Source organism: Oncorhynchus tshawytscha, linkage group LG02, assembly GCF_018296145.1.
Source record: "Oncorhynchus tshawytscha isolate Ot180627B linkage group LG02, Otsh_v2.0, whole genome shotgun sequence".
NCBI classification, from domain to species: domain Eukaryota; kingdom Metazoa; phylum Chordata; class Actinopteri; order Salmoniformes; family Salmonidae; genus Oncorhynchus; species Oncorhynchus tshawytscha.
Genome location: NC_056430.1, coordinates 42,726,205 through 42,741,054, shown reverse-complemented (window position 1 = coordinate 42,741,054; position 14,850 = coordinate 42,726,205). Strand labels below are relative to the sequence as shown.

Here is a 14,850-nt window from a genome sequence, read left to right as displayed (position 1 = left end):
CGGTTGCAGAAACATGTACAAAATAAATGACAAATAACACAAAACACCCCACATAATAGCACAATTGGTTTGGCGTCCGTAAAACTGCTGCCATTTCTTCCGCCGCCATTTCACTGTAAGGTCTACTACACCTGTTGTATTCGGCTCATGTTACAAATAACATTGTATTTCATTTTGATCTCTGTCGTGCCCAGGATACAGCCAGTGTTCTATAGGCTTCACTATAGTTAGAGAGGTAATCAATGAATCTGAAAGTCATACAAGAGACAGTAAAAGTTACACACAGAGAACAACCACCACTACCAATATCAGAGAATGGTGATGGATGATGGATGGGGTATTAGGTGTCTCTCTATGTGAATGCTGGTCATAATTGCCATGCATTCATTCAATTTCAATTGTAAGGGCTGTACATTTTTTTATTTAACCTTCATTTAACTAGGCAAGTCAGTTAAGAACAAATTCTTATTGACAATGACGGCCTACCCTGGCCAAACACTAACCCAGATGACGATGGGCCAATTGTGCGCCGCCCAATGGGACTCCCAATCACGTCCGGTTGTGATACAGCCTGGAATCGAACTAGGGACTGTAGTGACTCCTCTAGCGCTGAGATGCAGTGCCTTACACCGCTGCATCACTCAGGAGCACAAAGGGACATAAAGGATAATAAAACAGTGGAGTCTATCAGAAACAAACTCAGAAATCAATCCACCATTTCTTTCTATGTTTTCTAATGATGTACAAATCCTGCCTGTCCATCTTCCATCCCTGCCAGATAATGACCACAGAATACGACAGCTATTGAATTGAGATGATGTGCTTCTCCAGCAGTGGTTTCTGTCAGCGGTGCTCCACAGGTAGAGTAGCTCTCTGTGAAATGTCTGCAGTCTGCTTGGATAGGAACCAGATATTAATACAGAGCCCCATCTCTCCCTGTACTTTTAAAGAGAGAGCAGGCAAAGTATATCTGCCAGACATCAGACCGACTGTGGGACCAACATCAATCATTATATTAGTAGGTCAGCTGCTCTATAAAGTAAGATTGGTTTGGACCAGGAGAGAAAGTCAGTCTGGCAGGTAGTTCTCAGGAACGCATTAAATCTAAAACACAAACACGCACACACACAGTTTGGGAGTAAATGAGAAAGAATAGCATTCTCCCCGTTCAGTCTGAATAATTCAGGAGTAAGGGGTAGGGAGGCCTGGAAGGAGAGTCCTGATAATAGCAAGTGCGTTTCCATCCAATGGCCATCAACATTACTCCCCAATATTTGAAACGTTATATACTGTATGCTGCTCTCTCTGCTATTATGTCTGTAGTTATATTACTCCAGTATATCACTGTAGAGCACGGAGAAGAAATCTAACACTGCATCAGTATTGCACCATTATTGTGGTGTGGTACTGCAGTCAGGCACTTTTTTCTTTTTTTGTCATCCTGCATGGATGGCTACCTTCCATTGGTTCATATTCCATTGCAGCCTGAGTAAGAGTGGTTGCAATCATGTCTTCAATCCGCCCAGCTAGCTAGCGTCCAGACGACGGACACACAGACACACACGGGATGACCCTAACTTTTGTACTTCTGTACATTGGATCCACAGTGATGAAGAAACGGCTGTGTGTGATGAATGGTATTATGTGGTTTGGTGTGTGGTCTTAAATGTTATGGTGAACAGACATCTCACATCACCACGACAGTCATAACAACTCACGTGTGTCTATTGTACAAGACATCCGGTGATGATGAGTATAAAATATTAATGTATTAGAAACATAGTGTAGACTAAGACTAAAAGGGTGACTCATCATCGTCTGGGGTCGTTATATAAAGTCAATTCCTCTTCAACCTATATGGTCATAATAGAGTCTACTCGATACAATGGACCTGCTGAATAAAACACACAAAAAGCTATTCGCTGTTTACCGTCGGTAATACTGTATGATCCGTTTTAGCGGTTAGCCTCTTACAGTTGCAGTGTAAATGTTTAATGTTCACATGTTTTAACAACTACATGCTCTGCTGGTTGCACTCTTGCTCCAGGTGAAGACATGCCACCGTTGGTGCTTTGAGATTCTTTGTACTGAAAAGCGCTACGTAAATGAAATGCACTATTATCTGTAGCTGCAGCAGCAGTCTGACCCTGTCAATCTGTACTTGTTTACCTGCCAGTCATTGACGTCACGTTGCTCTCCCTCTCTGTCTGTTGTAATAGATTTTCAGATTCTCTATTTGTATTTATTGCACCTAGGTTTGATTATGTCATGTAATCCACATTTATACGAGCCAAATGTATGTGCTCGCCCTTTTATGACACTAATGATGGTTAAGTCAACCAAAATATTTGTCTTATTTACGCACGTTATTGCGCTGAGCACGTCCTAATAAATATCATATCTTTTTGGAATCTGAGCCTCCTTTTGAAGTGGTATTCATGTTTTCAACAGTGTGCGGTTAACGATCCTTTCCAACATCTTTCTCTGTGACCACAGGTGTTCCTGAAAAGCGACCGCGTTGCCAAGATGGTCCAGAGCGGGGGCTTCTCAGCCAATGACTGCAGGGAGGTGTTCAAGAGGCACATCGAGAAGCGTGTCCGCAGCCTGCCCGAGATCGACGGCCTGAGTAAGGAGACGGTGCTCAGCTCCTGGATGGCCAAGTTCGACACCATCTACCGCGGGGACGAGGACCCACGCAAGGCTCAGCAACGCATGACGGCTAGTGCAGCCTCTGAGCTCATCCTCAGCAAGGACCAGCTCTACGAGATGTTCCAGAACATTCTGGGTATCAAGAAGTTTGAGCACCAGCTGCTCTACAACGCCTGCCAGGTAAGAGCAGGCGTTAGTAGAGGGAGGGTGTGTTTGTACGCATCACTGTGAAGTATGGTTGCGTCCGAAATGGCACCCTATTCCCTGCACTGCTTTTGGACAGGGCCCATCGGCTGCTATTTCTGACACATCTATGTGTGTGTACATCACTGTTGAAAAATGACTGTTAGATCTTTCCCAGTGGGCAAAACTGACTGGTTGCAATGATGCCGTAGTGATGTTGCAGTCATTTTTGCCTGCTGGGTGAGGTGTTGTCCTCATGAGCAAAGCCTCACCTAGTAAAAAGAACAAACAAAAAACAACGCAAGGCCAAGAACAGTGCAGCACTTGCTACTGTTGTATAGGCTATACCTGCAGCTGTACAGATTTTGCTACTGTAGCTGTCTGTTTTTTTTAACCTTGACTAGAGGGCCTGTTTGCATTCAAAAACAGGCTCTTCCTATTCTTTTATTTTGGCTGAAACAGCCTTTTTCTTTTTAAACATTTTTATTTCACCTTTATTTAACCAGGTAGGCCAGTTGAGAACACGTTCTCATTTACAACTGCGACCTGGCCAAGATAAAGCAAAGCAGTTCATCAGGTGAATTAATATAAAATAACATGCACCTGACACTTATGTTCAAGAGGGAGATAGAACAAAGCCAAAGCAGGGCTATATTCATTACGTCTTGCAATGGTAAAGGTTTACATTTTAAGAACCGAACGTAAGCAAACAGAACTGTTAGAGACCAACCTGAATTTGTCCAGTAGAAGCTCATGTTTTCGTAACAAAACATTTTCCATTTTGAGTGAACAGTTTCTGTTGCAAAACATTTTGCAACAGGCTAAACGTTTTGCAACAGAATCAGTGTAATGAATACACCCCTGGTAAATCACAGGCCTATCTGTCTTATAGCCTAGCGCTTCAATCTCCACCCTATTAAGAGTGACATGTTGAGATTGCTAGAGGATAATGGTGGACACCAGGGTGCCCGTGTCAGAAAATAACTCTCCCTCCCCGAAGCACTACTTCACTTTTACAACAGACTATGGGAATGCTGAGACTAAGAGAGCAGATAGCAGCACTAATATATTCTTCTTCCAGGAGCTTAATTAAAGTCTGATCACAGGAAGCATTCAGAGACAGAGTTAAGGTACATTTACATTTCCTCATAATTTAATACATTAGCAACCACACAAGTGAAGAATCTCTTTCTCTCCCATTTCAATTTAATGCATGTTGTCCTCGGAAAGCAATGAATTGTTGAAACAACTTAATTTCTGTCTGAGCGAAGAAGTTCTTACTCTTTTCTTTGTCATTAATGTTGTATAAAATTTGAAAGGTTGCAAACCCAATGGCGTATCCTCAGGTGCAATTAAACAAACAGTGCCTACTTTTAATATTTAAACACAAACTGACGTGTTTTTCCTTCAACTGAAGTTTTATGGCAGATTGTGAATGCAGACTGGGTTACAATGTGAAGTTAAAGATTGATCGTAAATTCCGATCCATGCTCCATCTCTCTCTGTCTCGCTCTCTCTCTCTCTCTGAACCTTATATTTGTTGGAGGTTTGTCTCACGCTGAGATAAAGCACATCCCCTCTGAATCTTCCCATAGCCTTTCCACAAATTCACTGTGCTTTAGATTCTTCCCTGCTCATCCTTTGAAGATAGCTAACCTAGTTTTCCTGTGCTGCCTGGTGGCAAAGCGGAGCAGAGTAGAGCCGCTAGTGGAGGGTCAGGTCATGAATGAGGACATTGTGCGGTGGTGGTGTGGTGTGCAATCCCTCTAAACATGCTCTAAGCCCTGCAGACAAAGAAAACACAGCTACATTTTCAATGTCATCGCTTTCTGTATGTTCTTTTGGCCCTTTAGATTTTTTGGGGGCCATGGAAATGGTAGGCTGTGCTGCAGTGTTAGTAGGTCAACACAACTTGTTATTTTATTTAGGTCAGGGCCGCTTGCTTGCAGCAAAGAGCTAACCTGTTCAGATTGATTTACGATTTGTCTGGAACAAACACACATGCCTGAAATATACACACACAGACACACACACACACACACAGACACAGACACGGACACACACACACACACACACACACACACACACACACACACACACACACACACACACAGACACAGACACAGACACGGATACGCACACACGCACACGGACACGGACACACACACACACGGACACACGCGGACACACACACGGACACACAGACACCTACAGATTGATACACATACACACAAACACACACATGCACAGATGACTATTGCACACATTAACACACCAGCGCAGAGCAATCAGAGTCGGGCCATTAAAGCGTACTAAATCTCTATTCCATTGACCATCTTGTCATAGCAGTCAATACATCACTGCTCACAAGCAGTAGAATGGCTGACGCCTTTTTACCACAGTGTTCAATATGACAGGAGCAAAAATTCAACCTCTCATGCCTGATTTTCTGTAGTTGCATAGAGAACAACAAGGTCTCACCAGATTTAATAGCCTGCGGTTCGGTTTTGTCTAATGTCTGTTGAGCAGTAAATAAATTTATTTGATGGATCTTTGATGATTTTCATTCTTTATGATGGATGCTTTTCTGTTAAAGGGGAAATCCAGGATTGAAATAAAACAACAAAGGCTGTATGTCATTAATTTAATAGTCCAAAAATGGATGGGCCAATCACGGATTGCCCCGTTTAAAGACCTCATTTTATTGGCTGCTCTTCTCCCTTGAACATTTTCTTTCGAACATTCTGATGATGGTGATGGAAAGTATTCTGACTGACTGGCTGTGCATCATATGGAAAATGATATTATGACAGTGACAGTAAGCCAGCCTTTCCTCAGCTGCATCCCAAATGGCACCCTATTCCCTATACAGTATTAGTGCACTAATTTTGATCGGGGCCGATATGGCTCTCTCGGGTCAAAAGTTTCAAGATTCAAAGTGTTTTGGTCACATGCACAGGATACAGCAGGTGTAAAACAGTACAGTTTGATGTTACTTACAAGCTCGTTCCCTACAATGCAGTATACAGTATCAATGTGGGAGTAGGGTTGGGCGGTATCCGGTCGTATTTTGAAATACCCTCGGCATGATTTTCCAATACCGTCAGCACTGTTAGAATTTTGTGAATGTGGATATTTGTATTTTTTAAATAAATACTTGCAGTCAACTTATGCACGAGGTAATAGACAAAGCAGATCGCGTTCATCATTTTGCCTGTTAGATCATTTTTCATTATGAAGTTAACCGGTACTAGTTTCCCAAAACAGCAAACCATTTCTGACATCCATTTCTGACATGCAAAACATTTTAGGACTTTATCAACAGTGGACTAATTAAAAAAATTGAAAATATTGTTTTTGAGTAGAACCGGAGTAGAACACTTGAAAAAGAAAAGCAGAGCCGCACACTCTAGGAGCTCAGATGCAATCATTTAATAACCAAACATACAACGTTTTGACAGACAAGCTGTCTTCATCAGGGTGTGCGGCTCTCCTTTTCTTTTTCAAGTGGCTAATTTGCAAGATCAAGGTTCTTGGTAACAGCAGCAGAGAAAATCCCCTTCTCCCCTTCTGGATTAAGATCCCGGCTGACTAACATTTGTTTTGAAATACTTGCATAACTTTGAGCTGCGTTGTCTGTCTTACTAGTTAAAGGGGAAGTTATCTTTTTTTTTTACAATCAAATCTCTATTTTTGATGTAAATTTAATGTTATAGAATGGTCAAGACACCTTTTTCTTTTCACATGTTTTTGAGAAACTTAACCCAAACACCAAATCACTTCCTCATTCTCATTGTGTGGTATGGGTGCATGAATAAAGGCTCCAAAAACACCCAAAATACGTCCTTCTAGAAACTGAAAAGTTCTCAGTATAGTGATGCAGGTCTTAAGTTGCTTTGCACATGGAATTGCGTCATTCTGAATATTATACGCAACGTTATATTCGATTTTGTTACGACTTGAGCGATACCTCTCCGTCCAATCTACAGGTACGTGAACACTTGAACTGGACTGACCACCTGCTTTGATTCTCCGCACCTTAGCACACATGCACTCACATATACATTCATGCTACACACACATCACAACTGCTGCTACCAGACTCTTATTATACAGTGCATTCGGAAAGTATTCAGACCCTTTCCCTTTTTCCACATTTTGTTACGTTACAGCCTTATTATAAAATGGATTAAATGTACATTTCTCCTCAATCTACACACAATACCCCATAATGACAAAGCAAAAACAGGTTTTTAGAAATGTGTGCAAATGTATTAAAAATAACAAACTGAAAAAAACACATTTACATAAGTATTCAGACCCTTTAATATGAGACTCGAAATTGAGCTGAAGTGTATCCTGTTTCCATTGATCATCCTTGAGATGTTTCTATAACTTGATTGGAGTCCACCTGAGTTAAATTCAATTGATTGGACATGATTTGGAAAGGCTTATACCTGTCTATATCAGGTGAGCAAAAGCTTGAAATTTACTTCACACTTGAAGCAGCACATTGTTATTTAGGAAAAAAGACACACCGCCTCCTTTCGTTTTCCCTAAAGCCGCCGTCCGATCCTGCCGCTACAGGGAGAGCACACCGAGTACTATGTCCATAGCGTCATCACCAGCCACATAAGACATACAGTGTATTTGGAAAGTACACAGTCCCTTGAATTTTTCCACATTTTGTTACATTACAGCCTTATTATAAAATTATTATTATTATTATTTGTTTTCAGAGTGGCCATCGGGTTCTTGGTCACCTCCCTGACCAAGGCCCTTCTCCTCCAATTGCTCAGTTTGGCTAGGCGGCCAGCCTTGATGGTTCCAAACTGCTTCTATTTAAGAATGATGGAGGCCACTGTGTTCTTGGGGACCTCCAATTCTGCAGAAATGTTTTGGTACCCTTCCCCAGATCTGTGCCTTCCTTCATCCTCATGGCTTGGTGTTTGCTCTGACATGCACTGTCAACTGTGGGACCTTATATAGACTAGGATATGTTTCAGGGTTCATCCGATAACATTGAGGAGTTTACCACAACAGTCCCAGGCTTTATCAATTAGTGCATAGACAACCTCCCCAAAGTGACTATAAGAACGTATCCCGAACAAAAACCAAGGATTACAGGCAGCATCGGCGCTGGGCTAAAGGCTAGAGCTACCGCAACGCAGAACTCCCACATGAGCTAAATGCCTTTTCTGCTCGCTTCAAGGAATATAACACTGTGCCTTGTGTGAAAGCCCCTGCTTTTCCAGATGACTGTGTGATCTCACTCTCCGTGGCCGATGTGAACAAAATGTTTAAAACAGGTTAACAATCCCAAGACCACCGGGCCAGACGGAACACCAGGGCACATTTTCAAAGCATGTGCAGACCAGCTGGCAGGTGTCTTCGCAGACATTTTCAATCTCTCCTTGTCCCAGTCCTTAATCCCAACATGTTACAGGCTGACCACCATTATCCCTGTTTTCAATAGCTCCAAGGTAACTTTGGAATGACAATTGCACCGCCCTTGACCTCAAAACGCGGTGGTTCAAACAGCCCAGTACATCACTGAGGTCGAGATCCCTGCCATCCAAGACCTCTATACCAGGCTGTGTCAGAGGGAGGCCCGTAAAATTGCCAAAGACTCCAGCCACCCAAGCCACAGACCTTTCACTCTGCTACCGTCCAGCAAACGTTACTGGAGCATCAGCTTTCGGACCAACAGGCTTCCAGACACTTTCTACCCCCAAGCTGGTTGATCAGCTGCATCAGGTTAGTTACAAGTAGGGTTGGAGCGAAAACCTACAGGAGGGTAGCCGTCCAGGAACAGGGTTGGACAACCACTTGATCTGACTAAATGGCTCTCTCCGAGGCGTGTGACAGTCCTTAGTGTGTGTGTGCGTTAGTTTAGCCACTACAAGCAACGATCAAGCTACTCTATCAAACGCATCCATCCAGATCAAACACAAATCATTTAGCCTTTCTGATGATGATGGAGTGAATGGCATATTTTCTCCCTAGAAAGGTGGCCTCGCGGGAGCGTGAGGCATTGAAGAGGCGTTCTGAATGAGTTTGTGCCAGTAGATGACTCAAACACCACCTGGAGTTTATTTAATGAAAGCACAATCAGACATAATTGGCAGAAATTGTCGGGCTTCAGCAAACGCAGTCAGAGACAGAGAATGTAAATGTGCTTTTGCTAGTATTGTCCTCACGCACAGCAATGAGATGAGATGGCCTTGCAGATCTCTCACATGTTAACTAACATTTACCATTTTAGGTACTTGAATGATCGTTTGCCTTGCTGAAGAGGTTGCCACAGGAGGTGATAATCACACGTCATCACAAATGTGATGATAATCACACCTCAGAGTTCAGTCTCTCAGCTCCTCTCAAAAGGCTGCTTGGGTGCTGCTGAACGGTTATGGACACTATGGATGGAGGTGCAAACATTAATATTATTCACATAATCACATCTCATATGGATCAGATAGCACACAGGCTGTGTCCTGAAATGGCACCATATCCCCTATATAGTGCACTACTTTTGAACAGTATTGTTTTTGTAACAAACAATAGTATACACTCAGCAACTAATGTATTTGTACTTACAAAGTACATAAAGATAGCCTAACTCAAACACATTTGACAGAAATGTATTTTTTGAAGATTCTGGGTCTCAAATTGAGAGTGTGAGGAATAGCATTAGTATTATTTGTCTATTTTAGACTCTACTGTTACATAAGAGAATTTGCCATTGAATCGCTTTTGTTTTGTTCTCCCGTCGATGCGTAGGGTTCATGTCAACAATAGCCTGGGTTTCCAATTGAGATTTGAGTGGGGAAAATCATATCCATAAGACATGATTGATTTATTAGTCCCAACAGTACAGTTGTATAAAATAATTTTTGATGTTATCTATAGCATGATCATAATGCTGAAATGTTGCTCTCCCATCAATTTACTGTACAGTGCCCACTCCCTAGTTCATACCTGCTATTATCAGGAGGAGGGACCTTAACAGCCATTGGGGTTCACATTGACAATAGTTTACATTATGTGCAGCTCTCATCAGCCACTGTTGCTGTGTGAATCACATGAAGGATAGGCTGGCAGTCTTTACAGTCTCTGTTCTCTCAGAGGCGTAGGAGGTACCTTCAACAGCGCTGGAGTTTGTGTGGGTGAGAGAGACGGCAGGTAGCCTAGTCGTTAAGACTGTTGGGTTCAAATCCCTGAGTCGACTAGGTGAAAAATCTGTTAATGTGCCCTTGAGAAAAGCACTTAACCCTAATTGCTCCTGTAAGTCGCTCTGAGTATGAGTGTCTACTAAAATAATTATAATGTAGAATTCCTGGGCTAGCTACAGTCACTTGTGTGTGCTAGCTACAGGAAGGGAATATAATTTCAACAGGAGCAAGGCTATTGTAAGATTTCACATTTCTTCACAGTTCGGTTCAACATGGACAGTTTTATTCATACTCAGATAAGCAGATAAGGAAACACATATACAAGAGTTGAGAGTAGAGGACGTTTATGCTGCACTTAATGCCTCTAATACAAATAGGTAAGCACTTGAAACTTCAAACCTCAGTACTGCATCTAGAGGCACTCGATGAAAGCAGATTTGGTCTCAGGTTAGTGCTATGACACCAATTAGCAGGGTAAAAAAAATGGTTCTGTTAGTGGCGTGTGAAGCTCAGACAGTGATACAATGATGCAGTGTAACAACGTCGCTGACTGGTTGAAAAAACCTTCCCTTTTCTCACGCTCTCCTCGCTCAGCTGCTCTGCTGTGTGATCATGAATATTTACCCGCACGGATGAACTCTAAAATTATTCTCCCAATCTCAAGTGGCAGCTTATTCAATTACCTGGATCACGCACACTGAGCGGTGTCAAAGCGGAGGTAAGGGAAAGCAGACAACATCAAACTGAACCTTTCTAACTCTAAAGCGGCTAATCACAAACCCACAGCCAACAGACAGAACATATACACACACGGGCACATGAATGCACACACACACACCAAATTAGCCAGTGTTACCACCTAGTGTTAATTTTCCAGTGTAACATTTCTAGTGTTGATTCAGGAGTTAAAGTAACTCAGTGGCATAAAAGCACCCCAGTGTGGGTGTTAATAACCAGTGTTGAACCAAAACCATTACCATCATTATTATATTCCCAGCATATTCTATTGCATGTACATTTTTTAAATGTTTGTTTTAATATCTATTTTTGCATGTACATTGCAGTTGCGGCCCGCCCATTATGGCGTTAGGGATGGCGCCCCACTTGTGATTGGTAAGAAATATACAGTACCAGTCAAAAGTTTGGACACACCTACTCATTCAAGAGTTGACATCAAAACTATGAAATAACACATATGGAATCATGTAGTAACCAAAAATGTGTTATTTTTATATTTTAGATGATTCAATGTAGCCACCCTTTGCCTTGATGACTGCTTTGCACACTCTTGACAATGTAGAAAAGAGTAAAAAGAATTGAAAAACCCTGGAATGAGTAGGTGTCCAAACTTTTGACTGGTACTGCATATATATTTTTATGTTTTAAATGCTCATAAAAATGTGGTAAATGTGTAACTTTTTCTGTTTCAAATGTATATTGTTGAAAACAAGCTATTCAGTTATTTAATACAACACGCACCCATTAAAGCCTACTTATAAATTATTACACAATCATATGCTTCCATCTGCAGCCTATGGCTGCCTGAATAAATAATTAACTTACTTATTATTCATTAAATGGTCAAATAGGAAATAGGAAATCATCATCTTATTCATTAATTAATGATAGCACACTATATTTGGATGATCATGTTAAAAATGAATGTTTGTTTATATGTAAAGTACAGGTGAAAAGTTTGGACACACCTACTCATCCAAGGGTTTTTCTTTATGTTTTTCTATTTGCTACATTGTAGAACAATACTGATGACATCAACACTATGAAATATAACATATGGAATGATTAAGTAAGCAAAACAAAGTGTTCAGATTCTTCAAAGTAGCCACCCTTTGCCTTTATGACAGCTTTACACACTCTTGGCATTCTGTCAACCAGCTTCATGAGAAATGCTTTTTCCAACAGTCTTGAAGGAGTTCCCACATATGCTGAGCACTGTTGGCTGCTTTTCCTTCACTCTGCAGTCCAACCCATCCAAAACCATCTCAATTGGGTTGAGGTAGGGTGATTATGGAGGCCAGGTCATGTGATTCAGCACTCCATCACATCCCTTACACAGCCCAGAGGTGTATTCTGGGTCATTGTCCTACTTTACGCAAACCAGATGGGATGGCGTATCGCTGCCGAATGCTGTGGTAACCAGCATGGCTAAGTGTGCCTTGAATTCTAAATAAATCAGACAGTGTCACCAGCAAAGCACCATCACACCTCCTCCTCCATGCTTCACGGTGGGAACCACACATGCGGAGATCATCCGTTCACCTACTCTGCGTCTCACAAAGACCGTGCAATTGAAACCAGAATTCTCAAATCTGGATTCATGAGACCAAAAGACAGGGAGTTTGGAACCAAAAACCTCACATTTGGACTCATCAGACCAAAGGACAAATTTCCACCAGTCTAATGGCCATTGCTCGTGTTTCTTGGCCCAAACAAGTCTCTTCTTTTTATTGGTGTCCTTTAGTAGTGATTTCCTTGCAGCATTTCGACCATGAAGGTCTGATTCACGCAGTCCCCTCTGAGACAGTTGATGTTGAGATGTGTCTGTTACTTGAACTCTGTGAAGCATTTATTTGGGCTGCAATTTCTGAGGCTGGTAACTCTAATTAATGTATCCTGCAGCAGTAACTCTGGGTCCTCATGAGATTCAGTGTTATCATAGCGCTTGATGGTTTTTGTGACTGCACTTCAAGAAACGTTCAAAGTTCTTGAAAATTTCCCGGATTGACTGACCTTCAGTCATTTCTCTTTGCTTATTTGAGCTGTTCTTGCCATAATATAGACTTTTACCAAATAGGATGTCTTCTGTTTACCAGCCCTACCTTGTCACTACACAACTGGCTCAAACATATCAAGAAGGAAAGAAATTCTACAAATTAACTTTTAACAAGGCACACCTGTTAATTAAAATGGATTCCAGGTGACTACCCCATGAAGCTGGTTGAGAAAACACCAAGAGTGTGCAAAGCCGTCATCAAGGCAAAGGGTGGCTACTTTGAAGAATCTCAAATATATAAAGAAATCTGATTTGGTTACATGCTTCCATATGTGTTATTTTATAGGTGATGTCTTCACTATTATTCTACAATGTAGAAAATATTAAAAAGAAAGAAAAAAAACCTTGAATGATTAGGTGTGTCCAAACGTTTGACTGGTACTGTAGGTGTAGTAACCATATGTATTATCGTTAGTAGCCTATAACAACATTGGAAAAGATTTGTTTCATTTGTTTTTTTGTATTCAGTTAGCACAGTATGGTATTCATTAATTGAAAATCGCAATATCTGGCCCAAAATAGTGAAATTCGATATTTTGTCCAAATCATGCAGCTCTAGTGTGTGTGCGCATGTGCATTTGTGTGTATGCGTTCGTGTATGTATTTTTGCGTGCCTGCATGTGACTGTGCATGTGTTTGTGTGGGTGCATGTGGTAAGGCACATGGGCTAAGCTTGACTGCACCAGCCTGGTATGGGATCGGCACAATGCAGATTGGAAGAAGAGTAGGTACACACTGCATACTAGTTAGCCACGAGTCAAGCACGGGCTAGATGGAGATGAGCACATTCTGTAGCAGCAGGCAGGCAGAGTGCTCCCTCATTAGCATGCTCTGCATACAACAGAGGCTCTGGCTTTCTCTCTCTCTCTCACACACACACACACACACACACACACACACACACACACACACACACACACACACACACACACACACACACACAGACACACAGAGAAGCACGAGGCATCACAGGCTCAGCTATAAATAGACCAGCAGTCACCTCTTTTTCTCCCCCTCCTCCTCCAGTCACCACTGGTCTGTGTGTGCTGTCTGAGGATGTCACTTCTCCATCTCTGTCCTCCCACCTGGGAGTCATCTGTCATCAGCTGTGCTGTTAACTACACCCATCCTGTCACCCATTTCCTCACCCTTTCCCTTCACCATCACCCCTCCCCTCCCCTCCTCACCCCTTCCAATCACACCTCACTGTCACCCCTCCCCATCACCCCTGACCTGCTGTCAACTCTACTAACGTTCAGGCAACGTCACATCTGTGTTCGATGCAGCGAGGCTGTCACTTCCACTATCATTGAAGGAGCATTACATTTTAGCTTAGGGGAGCCTGTGTTTGTGTGTGTGTCTGTCCACCTGTGTTGTGCTGGTAACCACAGTGACCTACTTCAGTTCTACCACTGAAATACATACACCCTACAAAACTACAAACATCAGAGCCTGAAATGTATCCAGCAAATTAATTCACCCTTGGACTTTTTCATTGTCCTCGTATTCAGGGAATCTAAATGGGATGTGTTAGTTTCCGTAATATATATCTAGACTAGAGTGCAGTCCTTGTGTTGTCAGAATGTAGTTAGACGAGCACAGCTAACACAAGCTGCTCAGCTGCTGTTTCCAGGCAGGCGTGGCCCTCTTTCCCTCCCTCTCTGTGAGTGTTTCAGTTCTGCTTGGATTGCACCATGCCGTCCAGTTAGAGGTCACTAGCTATCCTCACACACATACACACATGTGCATGCAGGCACCCGCAGGCACCTGCAGACACACACACACCAGTCCCTCAGTGCTTCACAGTTCAGCACGGCATGATCGGATGGACGGGCATCAGAGGATTTGCAGCAGCAGCCAGCATCAGGGATTTTTTTTTATCCAACCACACACACACACACTCCGTTAGTGTTAGCCTCGTCCTGCCTGGGTAAATCCTAGGTACATTTCTACCTGCGAAATGTATTTAGTCAGATAAACGTGGTGTCAAATGAAGCCCGTGTCTGCTGAGGTGTCATTGTCTGACAGCGCTGTGCGTGTGTGTGCGACCAC

The 14,850-nt window shown here is 42.4% G+C and overlaps 1 protein-coding gene across 13 annotated transcripts in view; it reads left to right on the top strand.

The window, feature by feature from the left end:
• Positions 1–14,850, top strand: part of LOC112244788 (calcium-dependent secretion activator 1) — a 150,184-nt gene that overhangs the window by 57,211 nt on the left and 78,123 nt on the right. For all 13 annotated transcript variants that reach the window (XM_024412584.2, XM_024412582.2, XM_024412583.2 and 10 more), the window contains exon 3: positions 2,497–2,829. In XM_024412584.2, coding sequence (XP_024268352.1) covers positions 2,497–2,829 — 333 coding nt within the window. The remainder of the gene's footprint in view (positions 1–2,496; positions 2,830–14,850) is intronic.